At 37.1% G+C, this 19,233-nt stretch overlaps 2 protein-coding genes across 2 annotated transcripts in view; one reads left to right on the plus strand and one right to left on the minus strand.

Moving 5' to 3' along the window:
* The window catches only part of kug (kugelei), a 175,590-nt gene that overhangs the window by 53,798 nt on the left and 102,559 nt on the right, over window positions 1-19,233 (plus strand). The window contains exons 3-5 of the mRNA XM_067792242.1: window positions 13,133-14,067; window positions 15,201-17,790; window positions 17,856-17,962. Coding sequence (XP_067648343.1) covers window positions 13,171-14,067; window positions 15,201-17,790; window positions 17,856-17,962 — 3,594 coding nt within the window. The 5' untranslated portion in view covers window positions 13,133-13,170. The remainder of the gene's footprint in view (window positions 1-13,132; window positions 14,068-15,200; window positions 17,791-17,855; window positions 17,963-19,233) is intronic.
* Window positions 1-19,233, minus strand: part of Su(z)12 (Polycomb protein Su(z)12) — a 237,556-nt gene that overhangs the window by 53,518 nt on the left and 164,805 nt on the right. The gene's annotated exons all lie outside the window — the stretch shown is intronic.

Genomic DNA, 19,233 nt, shown 5'->3' on the forward strand with positions numbered 1-19,233 from the left:
ACTCTAGAATTTGTGTGTACGATATGGGTATCAAATGAAAGGTGTTAATGAGTATTTTAAAAAGGAGTGGGCCTTAGTTCTATGTGTGGACGCCTTTTCGAGATATCGCCATAAAAGTGGACCAGGGGTGACTCTAGAAATTGTTTGTACTATATGGGTATCACATGAAAGGTGTTAATGAGTATTTTAAAAGGGAGCGGGCCTTAGTTTTATAGGTGGATGCCTTTTCGAGATATCGCCATAAACGTGGACCAGGGGTGACTCTAGAATTTGTTTGTACGATATGGGTATCAAATGAAAGGTGTTAATGAGTATTTTAAAAAGGAGTGGGCCTTAGTTCTATATGTGCACGCCTTTTCGAGATATCGCCATAAACATGGACAAAGGTTGACTCTAGAATTTGTTTGTACTATATGGGTATCAAATGAAAGGTGTTAATGAGTATTTTAAAAGGGCGTGGCCCTTAGTTCTAGAGGTGGACGCCTTTTCGAAATATCGCCATAAAGGTGGACCAGGGGCGACTCTAGAATTTGTTTGTACGATATGGGTATCAAATGAAAGGTGTTAATGAGTATTTTAAAAGGGCGTGGCCCTTAGTTCTAGAGGTGGACGCCTTTTCGAAATATCGCCATAAAGGTGGACCAGGGGTGACTCTAGAATGCGTTTGTACAATATGGGTATCAAATGCAAGGTGTTAATGAGTATTTTAAAAGGGCGTGGGCCTTAGTTCTATAGGTAGACGCCTTTTCGAAATATCGCCATAAAGGTGGACCAGGGGCGACTCTAGAATTTGTCTGTACGATATGGGTATCAAATAAAAGGTGTTAATGAGTATTTTAAAAAGGAGTGGGCCTTAGTTCTATGTGTGGACGCCTTTTCGAGATATCGCCATAAACGTGGACCAGGGGTGACTCTAGAAATTGTTTGTACGATATGGGTATCAAATGAAAGGTGTTAATGAGTATTTTAAAAAGGAGTGGGCCTTAGTTCTATATGTGCACGCCTTTTCGAGATATCGCCATAAACGTGGACAAAGGTCGACTCTAGAATTTGTTTGTACTATATGGGTATCGAATGAAAGGTGTTAATGAGTATTTTAAAAGGGCGTGGCCCTTAGTTCTAGAGGTGGACGCCTTTTCGAAATATCGCCATAAAGGTGGACCAGGGGTGTTTCTAGAATTTGTTTGTACGATATGGGTATCAAATGAAAGGTGTTAATGAGTATTTTAAAAGGGCGTGGGCCTTAGTTCTATAGGTGGACGCCTTTTCGAGATATCGCCATAAATGTGGACCAGGGGTGACTCTAGAACTTTTTGTACGATATGGGTATCAAATGAAAGGTGTTAATGAGTATTTTAAAAAGGAGTGGGCCTTAGTTCTATATGTGGACGCCTTTTCGATATATCGCCATAAACGTGGACCAGGGGTGACTCTAGAAATTGTTTGTACGATATGGGTATCAAATGAAAGGTGTTAATGAGTATTTTAAAAGGGCGTGGGCCTTAGTTCTATAGGTGAACGCCTTTTCGAAATATCGCCATAAAGGTGGACCAGGGGTGACTCTAGAATTTGTTTGTACGATATGGGTATCAAATGAAAGGTGTTAATGAGTATTTTAAAAGGGCGTGGGCCTTAGTTCTATAAGTGGATGCCTTTTCGAGATATCGCCATAAACGTGGACCAGGGGTGACTCTAGAATTTGTTTGTACGTTATGGGTATCAAATGAAAGGTGTTAATGAGTATTTTAAAAGGGCGTAGGCCTTAGTTCTATAGGTGGACGCCTTTTCGAAATATCGCCATAAAGGTGGACCAGGGGTGACTCTAGAATTTGTTTGTACTATATGGGTATCAAATGAAAGGTGTTAATGAGTATTTTAAAAGGGCGTGGGCATTAGGTCTATAGGTGGACGCCTTTTCGAGATATCGCCATTAGGGTGGGCTAGGGGTGACTCTAGAATGTTTGTACGATATGGGTATCAAACGAAAGGTGTTACTGAGCATTTTAAGAAGGAGTGGGCATTAGGTCTATAGGTGGACGCCTTTTTGATATATCGCCATTAGGGTGGGCCAGGGGTGACTCTAGAATGTTTGTACGATATGGTTAAATAACGAAAGGTGTTACTGAGCATTTTAAGAGGGAGTGGGCATTAGGTCTATAGGTGGACGCCTTTTCGAGATATCGCCATTAGGGTGGGCCAGGGGTGACTCTAGAATGTGTTTGTACGATATGGATATCAAATTAAAGGTATTAATGAGGGTTTTAAAAGGGAGTGGCCCTTAGTTGTATATGTGAAGGCGTTTTCGCGATATCGACCAAAATGTGGACCAGGGTGATCCAGGACATCATCTGTCGGGTACCGCTAATTTATTTATATATGTAATACCACGAACAGTATTCCTTCCAAGATTCCAAGGGCTTTTGATTTCGCCCTGCAAAACTTTTTCATTTTCTTCTACTTAATATGGTAGGTGTCACAACCATTTTGCCAAGTTTTTTTCTAAAGTTATATTTTGCGTCAATAGACCAATACAATTACCATGTTTCATCCCTTTTTTCGTATTTGGTATATAATTATGGCATTTTTTTCATTTTTCGTAATTTTCGATATCGAAAAAGTGGGCGTGGTCATAGTCGGATTTCGGCCATTTTTTACACCAATACAAAGTGAGTTCAGATAAGTACGTTAACTGAGTTTAGTAAAGATATATCGATTTTTGCTCAAGTTATCGTGTTAAAGGCCGAGCGGAAGGGCAGACGGTCGACTGTGTATAAAAACTGGGCGTGGCTTCAACCGATTTCGCCATTTTTTAACAGAAAATAGTTATCGTCCTAGAATCTAAGCCTCTACCAAATTTCACAAGGATTGGTAAATTTTTGTTCGACTTATGGCATTAAAAGTATCCTAGACAAATTAAATGAAAAAGGGCGGATCCACGCCCATTTTGAAATTTTCTTTTATTTTTGTATTTTGTTGCACCATATCATTACTGGAGTTGAATGTTGACATAATTTACTTATATACTATAAAGATATTAACTTTTCTTTTAAAATTTGAATTAAAAAAAAATTTTTTTAAAAGTGGGCGTGGTCGTTCTGCGATTTTGCAAATTTTTATTAAGCAGACAGATAGTAATATGAGTAACGTTCCTGCCACATTTCATCGTGATATCTTCAACGACTGCCAAATTACAGCTTGCAAAACTTCTAAATTACCTTCTTTTAAAAGTGGGCGGTGCCACGCCCATTGTCCAAAATTTTACTAGTTTTCTATTCTGCGTCATAAGTTCAACTCACCTACCAAGTTTCATCGCTTAATCCATATTTGGTAATGAATTATCCCACTTTTTCGATTTTTCGAAATTTTCGATATCGAAAAAGTGGGCGTGGTTATTGTCCGATTTCGTTCATTTTAAATAGCGATCTGAGATGAGTGCCCTGGAACTTACATACCAAATTTCATCAAGATACCTCAAAATTTACTTAAGTTATCGTGTTAACGGACAGACGGACGTACGGACGGACGGACATGGCTCAATCGAATTTTTTTTCGATACTGATGATTTTGATATATGGAAGTCTATATCTATCTCGATTCCTTTATACCTGTACAACCAACCGTTATCCAATCAAAGTTAATATACTCTGTGAGCTCTGCTCAACTGAGTATAATCAAAAATCGTTAAACCTATCGTAACAAAATTCGACAGAGAGGTTGCATTTGCTATAAGAAATGCTTTGAAGAAAAATTAACGAATACGGTTAAGGACCACGCCCAGTTTTATATAAAAGATTCGTGGACGAATAAAATAAGCTATATCTTTGCAAAACAGAACTTTATATCAATGGCATTTCATTTCCCAAGTGGATTTATAACAATAAATAGAAAAAACTTCAAATTTAAAAAAATGGGCATGGCACCGCCCCTTTTATGACTAAGCAATTTTCTATGTTTCGGTATGGCTCCCGAAGAAAAATTAGTTCAGAATAGAACCATATGTATATGTATTATTGCGCAGCCTTGTAACACTATTAAGCACACAAAACAAACAACAACAGCCTTTCATGTGTACAGCTGGGTATGTAATATTCGGTTTCACCCGAACTTAGACCTCCTTACTTGTTAACACAAAATTTAGTTCCATTTTCATTTTATTTTCACTTGCGCATCTTTGTTTTTGACAGAATAACTTGCAGGCCAGAACCGCGGTTAAATGAACCGGTTAGTTTGTTATCGGAGTATTATGTAACCGAAAATCTTTACCAGTTCATATTACCGCGACTCTGGCCCGCACGGTTATACTGTCAAAAAAGAAAGATGCGAAATTGAGAATTAAATGAAAATGTGAACTAAATTTTGTGTTAAAAAGTATTGTAACGAATTTTGGGCAATTCCTCTTATTTCACACCTACTAACGTTTGAATCGCTAAATTGTTGAATAAATAACTCCACTATTCAATAATGCAAAATGGTCTTTATTCAAGTACTTAACAATAACACCTCTACACCTCAACAGATAGCGTGCTTAAATCAAACTGAATCGTCGTGCCTCAGGTGGTGCTGCTTTTTACTCTTTGGTTTCCTCGCATGTTTCTAGGCGTTTCTATTTCTAGAATTTACTACCAGCTATAAACTTATCAGCTACAAGACAGATGCATGATTATTACAGCTTTTCGCATATCTATATGCTCGTGTGTATGTGAGCGATACTTCCACATATGATTGCCTACTTTTGGGAGTATCTCAGATATATGCATGTGTTTGTGCGTTGCTCTCCGCTGCTTGTATGGACATATGTATTGACATAATGATTGATTTGTTGATGTGCATTCAAGTCACTGCTTAGTATTGGCTTAGAGATGATAGTATCCCTTAGTGTTGCTAATATTCCTCACAGTATTAATATTGTTTAGAAATTCGTGTACATTAACATGGATACACTTTTTTTGTTTTCTTTATTCAGACAAATATTTAGTAAACACGTGCAATTTTGCGAGGTAACGAGACGTTACCACCTATTTTGTTGGTAGCGTTGTTATCCGCAATCAGAATACAAGTTGTTAGTCATTTTCGTAGCCGGTAAAATTTGTGTTGTTACCAGCTTAGAATAAGGGTGTTAGTGTTTGTTTATTGAAAAATGCATAAGCCGGGTGGGTCTGTTGTTTTTGCTTGTACTCATATGAATATGTATGACCCGCGTAATTTTCGAAATTTGATACTAAAGTAAAGAAACGTTTAAAATACATAATGTAGTACCAACACAGAACAAATTTATGTTCGAAAAAAAAATATTAGTTCGCGTAAATGTATAAGTATTTACAAGTTTTATAATCAGAAAGTTATTTAAATTTAATGAATTTTTATCTAAAAAAATTGTCATTCCAACGTTTTTGGCTTAGGCCGACGCGGCACTTAAACTTGAAACGTAACAAAACTACGTTAAATATACCTATACACCTAACGCCATACCATAACGCCCTGGCCATAACCATACCATAGCCAATCAATTGGTTTTTCGCTATACCCATAACCTACAAATATTTCCGTTGGTGAATGTACTACCTTTTTGGATATTTTATATTTTGTTTTCGATATTTTTTGACAAAGTGACTTATTAACTGTAACATGTCTTATTAATTTTTTGCAATTTCCTATTTTTTTATGGAACTAACACATTTTTTAGGTTAAAGGGCCAATTAAACTTCCTTAACCCTAACGTCGTAACCATACCCATATCCATAACCATCTCCATTGTGATCGATTAATGGTGTCATAACCTTAAACATCTGACAAACAATAAGTCTCTTAATCAAAACGTATCCAAAACAATAAATAAAATATACAAAAAGTTAATAAATTCACCAATTCAAATATTTTTAGGTTATCGATATGGCGAAAAACCAAAAATCAATTGGTTGGCTATGATATGGTTATGGCTTTAGCGTTAGGTATGGCACCATTAATCGATTCAGCTGTTTTATCTTGTTATGGATAAGTAACCATGGATTGGCCCTTAAGGAAGTTAAATGGCCCTTAAGGCAGCAATAACCGATGTCTATAGATATGGTTAAGTTTAAATATGGTTATGACTATAGCGTTATGACTATGTCAACGCGGCCAGGCTCTTTAGAAACCCTAGGACGTTGGACTAGCACAAATTCCAAAAATACATACATATGTAATAGGAAGACTGGAGCAACCTAAAGAGGTTACCACCGTAGAAGAGTTGGAGGAGTGTAACAACTTCTTATTAAAGGCGCTGACAACTGCGTACAACAGAGCTTGTCCCCTGAGAACATTCAAAGGAAAAGCAAAGCAATCATGGTGGAGGAAAGAGTTGAGTCGTCTTAGAGGGCAGGAATTTTAAACGTGAAATCAGCTAGTCAAGGAGGGTTTTATAGACAATTTCTGTGCGGACATGGAATGCTCCAGCGAAACGTCAAGACTGAGGAAAGTCCTATCGAAGGGAGATACAGTCAAGGGACTGGTAAAAATGGACGACGACGATTGGTCAGATAGTGGTGAAGAATCTCCTGAGGCGATACTCACTACACACTTCCCATCAGATGATGATGGGAATTGTGTAACAACGTTTACTTCCCAATAACGGAGCAATTTGAGCTTTAATTTAGAACCATTAATCGGTTTAAGCAATTTTTCAAACGCTGTTTACCTAAATTAAATACCTCTCAATTTACTACTCTGTTTTCTAATTTTATTATAGTTAAACAATTCGCCTAAATTGTTTTAAAACTAAACCCAAAAAGTTTGAGAATTCTTGAAAGAGGAACTTGTAAAAAATTGTACAAAATAAAAAAATTTAAATTAAATAAGGAAATCAAATAAAATAAAAAAATTTTATTAAATGAAATAAAATTTAATTAACTCAAATTAAATTAAGTTAAACTACAAGAAACTAAATTAAGTAATATTTAAATAAATAAAACTATATTAAATTGATTTTTAATCGATGAGTTATCCGTTTTTTATCGAAAAGTTTTGAATTTATCATCGAAAAATTTTCGATATTGGGGCGAATGTTGACATTAGAGATATACGCCGCCGGCGCCGCCGATTTTTGTCGTTTTTCGCACGCCGCCGCCGAATGTCAAAAATATCAGCGCGTTACTATATTTTCTACTCATTTAAGACTATTTGGGCCATTTATTGTTCATGTCGAAAATTGATCGGATATGGTCGAAAGTGGTATCAACGGATGCGCATCACTGCCAGTTATAAGAAACTAATTGCGAAATTTAACTCTTTCTAACTGTTCAAAAGTTATTTAAGCAACAGGCGATGTCTACTTAAACGGACTTTGCATCACCCAATTCACCAAGTTATTAAAATAAAACACTAAAAGAAAAGTTATATAATAAATTTATATACTCACTTTGCATATTTTTTTTTTAAATTAATAATGAACAATGAATTCAAATAAAATGACCCAAGGCGAACATGTTTTCAAATTGTCCTCAAATTGTTAAAAAAAAAGCTAATTACCCCAAAAAGGTGCCGACATTTTACAGAATTTTATATTGCGATTGGCTGAAAGAATAAGCGAAATCAGTGATGCAAAATCCTTTAGTAGGTTCTAGGGGCATAAAAACTCCTTTGATATGATTCTTACCTCATACTTAAGTTGAAGATAAATGTACGCATGAGAAGGGTTTGAAAATTCACTTGGGCTCAAACATCTGTTGTTTATTTGCGAAACTATACAATAGCGTCTGAAATGTAAATTTTGATTTTCACACTTCATCCTTCAACACCCAAGTCTCCCGGTTCGACATTTCCTCAAGTTGGCGGCCCTATCTAAAACTAATCCCTTGGAGTGAATCACATTTATTATAGACTATCAACCAAGTTTAAATATCAACTACACGTTACGGCTCCTTTTACAAATGTGAATACGTAGGCACATATATTTACCAGGTGAGGCTTTGTCCTTCGCAAGAACACTCAAAGTGGTGAAGCAAAATCTCTCCCAAGACAGTCGAACTAATGACCGTGTGTGCTACTACCCTAACGTAGTGGACAGTCGAACTAGTCTGAAGCTACGCGGTCATGCATAATGAGCTCTTATATCATAGGGCCGGAAAACAGCAGTTAACATCTTTCAATTTAAAATCGGTCGACTTTCATTCTAAAATATCGTTTTCATTTAACGAAGACTATTGAAATCAATGTTGTGAGCACAAACGTCTGCAAACTTTGGTCTACATTTTAAAAATTTTATCCAGGGTCCTTGTAAAGTTTTAATTATGTAGATGCGCCGAGGATTATATGATTTTCACCCATGAGTTACGCAATGGCATCCACTTAGACTGCTTATGATTTGGAGGGCGGCATCCTTGGCCGAATAATCACCCCCTAGAGCATCTAGGAAAGTAACGTCGAGGAAGGTATGAGTTCGAAGTCGCAGTCCTATCGCTTCTGTACTGGCATATGGTGTGAGGGTCAGGAGGCGTGGTAGCGACTGGTGGTCGGGATTGCTACTGTTCGCCCATCGGGAATTGTAGCTCTTAAAAACTGCCGAAAAACTGGAGGCGCCCTGTGCCACGATAGTCATGAGTATTAATAGACCATTTATAGCAACCGTAAGTTGCCTTTGTGCGTGACCGCCAAGGAGCCAAAATGATTTAAAGAAATTGTGTTAACGACGATTAGGAGTTAACCCCAAGTGAAACTACGCTTTGCACGAGATATACAGACAAAAGTGTGACCATTTTATGCATCTCTATTTCCTTTCAGCAGACGCAGCAGTACCAATTCCAAAGACCGGGGTAAGGTACGAAGCCTCTCTGGAGTAAGTGAACGAGGGACAATACCTCCGCAAGGAGCCACTGCTGAAAATATTTGAACGATCTGCGAGATTTTGAGGCAAAAACCCCGGATATTTCCGAAATGGCCGATTTCCTTAAATACATACAAACAAAACCTTTCCTAATTATTATTTTTTTAAATAGAAAAATTAAGCTTTTTAAAGTAAGAACACCGGCGTAGGCGCGCCGACCACGCCGCCGCCACCGCTATATAATAGAGCCTACGCCGCCGCCGCCGATAAAGTGATCGGCGTAAACCTCTAGTTGACATCACTAGGCTGTTAGTAAATAATCACGCAACAACAAAAACGTGAAGCAGCCACACTTGTGTACATGAATACATCAGTCATCATTTACACACATATGTATGTACATACAAGGCAACGAAGAGTTATCTTACACACAAACATGTGGTCATCAAGCGAAGTATTTACTCGCACATGCACGCACACATATGGCTATGGGAGAGGCGTGAACTGCAGATATACATTTATATAGCTGTTTACCAAGCAGGAGGTACAAGCGTTCTAGAAGGTGAAACATATAGACCTTTGGATAAATATGCGGACGAGGAAACAGAGAGTATAAAAGCAGCGCAAGCTCAGTAATAACAATTCAGTTGGATTAATACACGCTATTGTGAAGTACGTGATATTGAAGTATAATTGTACTACTCCCAAAGTAATATAAATAAAGACCAGTTTGTAACACTGAATATTAGAGTGATTTATTCAACAGTGTAGCGATTCGAACGTCAGAAGGGTTGAAATAAGCGGAATTTCCCAAAATTCGTTACAATATGTTATCGGATTGTTACCAATCTTCTATCGGAGTGTTAACGAAAAATTATTGATTTGTCATAAAAAAGGTATCGGTTACTTACCGAAAAGTTATCGATACATTATAAAAAGGATATCAATTTGTTTCAGAACGCTTTTAGATTTGTTGTCGGAGTGTTACCAAATTGTTATCAGCGTGTTATGGAAAAATTATGGATTTCCTTATAAAAAATGTAACGATTTGATATCGAAAAGTTATTTATTTCTTATCGAAGTGTTACCAGTTTTTTATAAAAATATAAAATCGATGAAAAATGTGTAACTCTTCTATGACAAGCCGATGACTCGCCAATGACAAACCGATTACAAACCGATAAGATGACGCCGAGCTCTAGTTGACTAAAAAGCGTACAGCCTCATTACCTTTGACGCTATCGTGACCAAAACGGTCATCGTTTGCCTGTTTGTAGCATGATTAGCAATACGACAGGTAAAGCGATACTCAAAACTATAATAGCCGACTCTTACGTTATCTCGGCATTCTCTATCACATATTGCTGCTGTGAAACGAAAACAAATGGTGATTTCTTTTCTACATGAAAATGTCGCCTTCACGCCAACCCTTCAAATAGTTGTGTTCTGTTGTAAAATCAGCTTAGCCTCAATAGAGGGAATCATTATCTTTTCTCAACAACGTACCCCTAAAAATGGCCAAAAATGCAACATTACTTGCCCTCGCTGCCATTGACGGTGCAGAAAACAGCCCTGTCAATTAGCTGACGAATCACACGAAGCTGAAGCGAATGCTATGAATCACACGTAGCTGAAGCGAATGCTATATATGTATGTACGTATGTGTCGCATCATGCCTCACTCAAAAGCAATTTGCGATCACAGTTCACAGCGAGCAACCACTCGAACTGCATTTTTTTGTAAAAATGGTTACAATTTTTGTTCTTTTCAAGTCTTGCAGGGTGGCACTGGAAATGGCCGGAAAGAATTTCAAATGACGACTTATGGTCTAGAACAAATCAACCTAAGGCTGCCACAGAAATAACCAAGCGTAAATGGTCGTGGATTGGTCACACTCTCAGAAGACCTCCAGTAAATCTAGCCAGACAAGCATTGCGATGGAATCCACAAGGAAGCCGACGACCTGGTGCACCTGCGAAAACTTGGCGCAGAACTGTGGATAAAGAACTCGAAGACGCAGGATACACGTGGAATGACATCATAAGAACTGCACCTAACAGAATAAGATTTAAGTCGGTGGTCGAGGCCCTATGCTCCAATAGGAGTTGAGGAAGATTATGATGAGGGTGGCACTGAACATTTTAAGTGGCTACAATTTCACAGGGCGAAGTGAGAATCTTAAAAATGTTTGCCCCTGAAAGTGACGACATTTTCGTGTAGAAAAGAAATCACCAGAAGTGTCATAAAAAAAGGTCGGAAATAAATTTGACAATAGGGCTGATCACATTCAACACGACGTCTACAGACCACAGCAACAATAAAGCAAGGCTTGACGACAACCGGAGCCAAGCATTGGCTTCTTGATTAATTTGAAAGCGACAGCCACCAATATAAAATACAGCACACAGTAGCGAAAAATTTAGAAAAAAATATTAATTATGTTTTAAAAACGCCCAAAAGAATGATTTTAGCTTTTATTATCTGTTATTTACTTCTATTTTAGTTTTTATTGACAAAATAAAAAGGACGCCACTCACTGTCGTTTCCCAAAAATAGAATTAGGTTTAACCTGGCTACAACGGCTTTCGTGATTGATTTTCAAGCAGGCATGTCGCGCTGAAAATAACAATCCTCATAAGAAGATGTGTAAAAATTATATGACAGATGTGACGGCTACACCGCCGTTGTGAATGTAGTCAGCCCTGATTGCTTTCGTGCAGTTGACGAATGACGTAAAGATAAACGTAAGCTTTAGACTACCATTAAAGCGGCAGTTACCCACCGACGTGTGCCGTACGTACAGATGTTTGTCGCACGAAACACGTTTGACCAAACCCACAAACCTGTGGGAATCAATGTGTGAGTCTGTGTACATGTACATAACATATTTGTGTGTGTATTGTTTACAGCAAAGCACTGTTGCCATTGACCAGTTTGCAAGCATGCTTATGCAAACATCAACTTTTGGAATTACAATTTTTCATGGTGTAAATGGCAGAAACAAATACTGAATTAGAATTTCTAGTTCATTTATTTGTAACCTCCAATTTTATATAATAATTTTAGGATATTTCAACAATATTTTAAACAATCATTAGGCCTTTTTGTATAATAACTGCAATTGGTCCAAACATAGCACACAAAATATTTAATAGGCAACTCTGTCTTGAGTGAGAGAGCGATCAGCTGACACGTTCTTACGGAAAAATCAAAATTGTTTTGATTTCTACGTTCCGGGCTACGTACGTACGTGCGTTGAACGTCGGTGAGTTTTCGTTTATACTATGTTCAAACAGAAAAATAAATTGTGGAAATTTCGATTTGAATTGAGTGCTGTTCATACAACTCGATTTAGCTTACACAATAGTAATTTGATAGCTGGTTGGCTCATCTCTACAGCAAGAACATACCTTTGTTCAGACTGTCAAAATGTGCGTGTTGGTATTGAATGAAATGGAATGAAAACATAAAACTTTGAAATTTTTGTGTGTTGTAAGAAAATGTGTTCAATGTTTTGGTTTCATTTTGAGTTTGCCATCTTCTTTTGACAATCCCTACTCCAGTGAAATGAAAGACATAAAATCAGCTGATGAGATGAGCCAACCATGCGCAACTGACGTTGAAATCTACTCAATAAACACACTATACAAGGTTGCATTTGCAGTTTGAAACAATTTATTACGCAATTTTTTTTTAAATTGGCAATTTGTTATTACAATTTATTATATGATAAATTGCGTAATAAATTGCTCAAATAGCATAAATTGCCAATTTGGTGTGTGTTTGAACCTAGTATTACATTGCACACCCATAAGTTAGGTCGTGTCAGCTGACAAGTTTTTTTCTACGTACGTTCGTGGGTAACTGCCGCTTAACAGAAGATATCATCCACGTAAATAACGTTCGTTAAGCATCTCATTCGCCAAACAGAATGATGCTGTTAGTTTCCAGACGTACACCTGTATGTCTACTTCATGAGTACTTGGTACTCAGACCGAATTTCAAATTAGAGCGAAAGTAAATATTTCAATGTTTATTAAATACAAGTAAGAAATACTTAATCGAATAATTCGTTGTCAATTTGTAGCTGTATAAACTGCATTTTTATTATGTTTAACTTATTTTAAACAATTTGCCACGCCCCTCTTATAGATTCCTTTATATTATATCACAACTAACCATCTCACATAGCTAAGCTTTAAAATGAAAAAAAAAATAAACGTTTTTAAACCGGAGTTTTCTGTGCTAACTCCCGTATTACATTAAATCGACATTTAAAGACTTTATTTTATAAAATGAATTGATAATATATATTTGTTTATTCTTTTTTTGTAGGATTATGCCACGTAACTTGTTCTTATAGTACTTGTAATATGAGGATCAAACGCTATGTAGTGTTCGAGACTCCAAAACAGCAAATGTCCTTATGGACAATATTTTTCATTTGGTTTTGCCTATTGCAACCGACTTATCTAAAAACGGATGTCCGAGAACAAACAGAACAACAACATCAGCGAATACATCATCATCATCTGCGAAGTGAAGCTACAGCGACATCACAGCATACAACAACAAATTATAACACATTAAATAAATACAAATTTCGACACAAACTGTACAATGCAACAATTCCAGAAAATAGTGTTGGCAAAACGTATGCAATACCATTGTCACATGAAGATATTATGGGTATTGCTATTATACCGGGTGCTGAGGTTAAATATCGTATCATAGCTGGAGATCGTGATAAGCTATTTAAAGCTGAAGAGCGTCTCGTCGATGACATTGCATTTTTAGCGATACGTACAAGAACTAGTAATGTTGTGTTAAATCGTGAAAAGAATGAAGAATATATGCTAAAAGTAAGAGCAATGATCAAATATAATTTAGGTGATGATTATATGGGCGATGAAAGCGAAACAATTGTACATATACGTGTTTTGGATCGTAACGACTTAAGTCCGCTCTTCTATCCAATCGAATATTCACAAATTGTACCAGAGGATATGCCAATACATCGGAGCATATTACGTGTTACAGCTGAAGATGCGGATTTGGGAATAAATGGCGAAATTTATTATAGTTTTTTAATCGATAATGAATACTTTTCGATACATCCAACGACTGGAGTAATAACATTAAATAGACAGCTAAGATATACAGAAAGTTCCCATTATAATTTAACAGTGCTAGCGAATGATCGTGGTTCTCTTATAAATCATTTTATTCATCAATCGAGTAAAGCGAAAGTATCGATTACAGTTGAACAGGTTAGTAAAATTATACCCTTATGTTGTACATAAGAAAAACTCACAACCTCATTACCTTTCACTCTATCGTGTTCAAAAAGATCTTCGTTCGCCTGTTTGTAGCACGAACAGCAATACGACAGGCAAAACGATAACTGCTGCGACAGCGAAATGTCATAAACGGCCACAATTATTTCAACTTAGGGCATCATTACCTACCTGATTTCCTATCTGCGTTTCGAGGGCGATATTAAGGCCACAATAGAGGCGAGTGCTCAAATGGCGCACGAGGCGATACATGTGTACACAGATGGTTCCAAATTAGTGGAAGGAGTAGGGTATACTGTGCTGATCCGAAAATAAAGAGATCCTACAGGCTGCCGGATTACTGTAGCGTTTTCCAAGCGGAAATAGTAGCCGTAACCAAAGCAGTACACATCCTGGAAGAAAATAGCCCAAGCTGCAATCGTGTTAACTTTTATATTGACAGTCAAGCAGCAATTAAGGCGATAATCCCGCACAGCACAGCATTAAAATGCGTGTTAGAGTGTAAGCAGTAGGGGAGAATCTGCACAAGGAGAAGCATACATCTATATTGGGTCTCAGGGCATAAGGGAGTAGATGGGAATGAAAAAGCGGATGAACTAGCTAAAAAGGGCACATCCCTTGAAGCTTGCTCCGTAGACGTCCCAATTAGACTGGGCGAGATTAAGCGAAGGCGAGAGGTGCACATGATCGACCAAGCAGGAAAGGCGTGGGTTCAAGCGCGGGGCTGTAAAGTGTCGAAGACTGTAGACTCATGACGGGTATTCTGACTGGACACTGCCTTCTGGGTCCTGGTTTTTGATAGGGTTTTTCAGTTTGGTCGTTAAAACAAACTTCTGGTAACACTACGGACTTATTCAGTCTATGTGAGGTCCTCATGGACCGGCCAGTTCAACCTAACCTAACCTAACCTACCACACAAAAAAATTCAGTTCATTTGTTTGAAAAAGTATTATTAGATAAAATGAAAGTCACATTTCTTCAAACGCAGTTCTTGTATCTTCGGTTGCGAAATTTTTTCTTGGTTTTGGACTACCTTCATCTTGCGGGTTTTGAATAGTTTAAACTCTATTTGTTTTAATTTTTTTTCTACATTATTCTTCTTGCAGGTTAATTTACACACTCCAGAAATATATTTTAAGACTTTCTCAAGTATAACGTCGAATTTTAGTTCTAATATTTATGGTATAGTTAAGGTCAGTGATAATGACACTGGCAAGCATGGTGAAATAAAAAAATTACAAATTGTTGATGGTGATCCAGATGGAAATTTCATAATAACACCAACACAAAATCCTGGCGAATATTATATAGAAATAAATAAATTTGCAAAATTAAATGATTCCATTAAGTATAATCTAACATTACGTGCCGAAGATGGTGGAGCACCGATTAGGCACTGCTACAAAACTATTCCAGTACACTTCATTAAAGAACATAATAACGCACCAGTATTTACAAAGCATTTATATGAAATCTCAATATCCGAAACCTCTCCGCCAAACATGCCTGTAATTAGGCTAAAAGTGACTGATCCCGATTTGGGAAAGAATGCAATGGTCTATTTAGAGATAGTGGGCGGTAATGAAGGTGATGAATTCAGAATAAATCCCGATACCGGCATGTTATATACACAAAAATCGCTCGATGCCGAAAGTAAATCATTTTATACGCTCACCGTCTCCGCAATAGATCAAGCAAATCTTGGCTTCCGTAAACAATCATCGGCCAAAGTGAAAGTGAATATACAAGATATGAATGATAATGATCCAATATTTGAACAAATGAATACTACAATTGAAATAAATGAAAATGAAATGCCTGGCGCATTTGTTGTTAAATTAACAGCACGTGATAAGGATAGTGGAGAGAATGCATACATATCATATAGTATAGCTAATTTGAATGAGGTACCATTCGAAATTGATCATTTTACTGGTGAATTAAGAACAACAACATTAATTGATTATGAAACAATGAAACGTTCATATATGTTAAGTATACGCGCATCCGATTGGGGTTTACCATATCGTAGACAAACTGAACTCGAGCTATTAATCAAAATACGCGATATTAATGATAACAGACCACAATTCGAACGTGTCAATTGTGTTGGTAAAGTAATGCGTAATATACCAATTGGTACAGAGATATTTACACTTTCAGCAATTGATTTCGATGCAGGCGATTTTATTACTTATCGTCTTATAACAGGCAATGAAGATGGTTGCTTCAATTTAGAACCGACCACTGGCATATTATCGATTGGTTGTGATTTAGCTGATGTTACCACTAGTACACGTTATATAAATGTCTCCTCAACCGATGGCACACATTTCGCCGATGAAATGCATATCGAAATCGAAATTGTGGGTAATGAGAATAACGCATTTATGCAACATATTGATATGTTTAATGGTTATGGTAGTTTTGAGTGTCGTGAAACGGGCGTTTCCAGACGTTTAGCTGAAAATTTAGCAGAAGCTGAACGTAATAACGCCAATATTGATGATGAAAATACATTCATCAAAGATTTAGCTTTAACACCAAGTCGTTATGGTGAGAATATACATGCACCGGAATTTATTGACTTCCCAAGAGAATTGCGACTGAATGAGAGCGTTGAATTGGGTGAGACTGTTATGTGGATAAAATCGCGTGATCGTGATTTGGGTTATAATGGCAAATTAGTTTATGCCATTTCGGATGGTGATAATGATTCGGTGTTTCGTATTGATCCCGATAATGGTGAATTACAAATAATCGGTTATCTCGATCGAGAGCGCCAAGATGAGTATGTATTGAATGTAACGGTATATGATTTAGGACAACCACAAAAATCACAATCGAAGCTATTACCCGTTTTCATACTCGATAGTAATGATAATCGACCAGTTTTCCAAAAATCACTAGCAACATTTCATTTACCAGAGAATGCATTTAACGGTACATTGATTTTCTGTTTGAATGCTACAGATGCAGATATTGAAGAAAATGCCAAAATAACCTATCAAATGCAAACAGAAACGCGTGACTTTTTTGTTAATAACAAAACAGGTTGCATTTACTTGACGAATGCGCTAGATCGTGAAAAGTTGGACAAATACGAATTGCACATAATAGCCAAGGATAATGGTGAACCACAAGCATTAACTGCCGAAGCTGTGATAAATATACACGTTGAGGATATTAATGATAATGCGCCAATCTTTGGTGTGCAAGAGTTTATATTTAAAGTGCGTGAAGATATACCACGCGGTACAATGGTGGCTGCAATCGAGGCGTCTGATATCGATATTGGTCCGAATGGTGAAATATTTTTCTCGATCAAAGAAGAGTTGGTGGATGAGGAACTTTTTAAAATCGACAAACATACGGGCGTTATCAGAACATTAGGCTATTTGGATTATGAAAAGCGACAGGTACATAATTTGATTGTGAGCGCTATAGATCGTGGATTACCGTCACTAACGACAGACATGCCAGTTGTAATCGAAATTATGGATGTCAATGAAAATCGTTTTGCACCAGAATTCGATGATTTCGTTTATGCGGGCAAAATAAAAGAAAATTTACCAAAGCGTAGTTTTGTAATGAATTTAATAGCAAAAGATGCTGACACTAATGCCGCGGATTCAAAAGTTTCCTATAGCATACGCGGTGGTGATGGTTTGGGCGTATTTGCGGTAAATGATGAAGGTAATGTCTTTGATGATAAGCGCTTGAAATGTATTATATAAAATTTTTTTTTAATTTTTTAAAAGGAATAATACGCACTTTATCACATTTGGATGCTGAAACAAAATCCAGCTATTGGCTTACTATATGCGCTCAAGATCATGCTATTGTACCGTTAAGCAGCTGCGTACAGGTAAATGACTAAGCAAACATTAATTAACTTTCAACATCTCAACTGCGTAAAAGGGCACCCATGTCGGCAGTCGTTACGAAAGACCTCTGTCTCAAGACTTTTTTTAAACGCCCGTTATTTTTATACTCAGCGTGCTTTGGACACAGAGTATATTAACTATGATTGGATAACGGTTGGTTGTACAGGTATAAAGGAATCGAAATATATATAGACTTCCATATAACAAAATCATCAGTATCGAAAAAAAATTTGATTGAGCCATGCCCATTCGTCCGTCCGTTCGCCTGTGGACCTGTCTGTACGTTAACACGTTAACTTGAGTAAATATTGAGATATCTTCACCAAATTTGGTACACGAGCTTATCTGGACCCAGAATAGATTGGTATTGAAAATGAGCGAAATCGGATGATAACCACGCCGACTTTTTATATATATAACATTTTGGAAAACACAAAAACCTGATTATTTAGTAAATAATACACCTAGAATGTTGAAATTTGACACGTGGACTGATATTGAGACTCTTGATAAAAATTTGAAAAAAATTTGATTTTGTGATAAAATCAATTTTACAAATATTATTAATCACTAGCAGACCCGGCAGACGTTGTTCTGCCCTAAATTTTGTCTATCTGCATACATTTTAATAAGCTTTTTCCGTCTAACTCTGCCCTGCCCCTCTACACTTTTTCCTAATCTTTTTATTCACTCCTCCCTCCAGGGCCGCCGAGAGCCTCCCTCCGTCTTTTTCGCTTCATCTATCTCCATCTTCGTCTCATTCTATCTCTTAATCAGTCTCCTTCTCTCTGTTCTCTTCTCTCAATTTTTTCTCATTCTTCTTCATCTCTTATTGCCAGTCCCAGACTGTGGTATGTATTTTGTTCAAGTCCCATTCCAAGTCTCTGTCCCAGTCCCACTCCGAGTCTCAGTATCAGTCCCAGTCCTAGTCGTAATCCCAGTCCCAGTCCGTCTCTGGTATACTTCCCGGAAAAAAGCATCGTAAATACTAATATAGGCAAATTTATATACGAAATTTCAAGCAAATCGAATAGACGTATGTAAATAGGTATGTGGGTATTATTAATTCTTGTCTTTATTTTGGCTTCGCATGCATAATTATCAGTTTTGCCAGGTTGATGCGACTAAATCGAATATCACAATGAACTTTAGAGCTCTCAGCAACAGCTTTCATTTGATATCCATAATACACACACATTCTAGGGGTATCCGGGTCCATGTTTTGGCCTATATCTCGAGATCCTAGTCACTC

Source organism: Eurosta solidaginis, chromosome 5 (genome assembly GCF_040869045.1).
Source record: "Eurosta solidaginis isolate ZX-2024a chromosome 5, ASM4086904v1, whole genome shotgun sequence".
Lineage (NCBI taxonomy): Eukaryota > Metazoa > Arthropoda > Insecta > Diptera > Tephritidae > Eurosta > Eurosta solidaginis.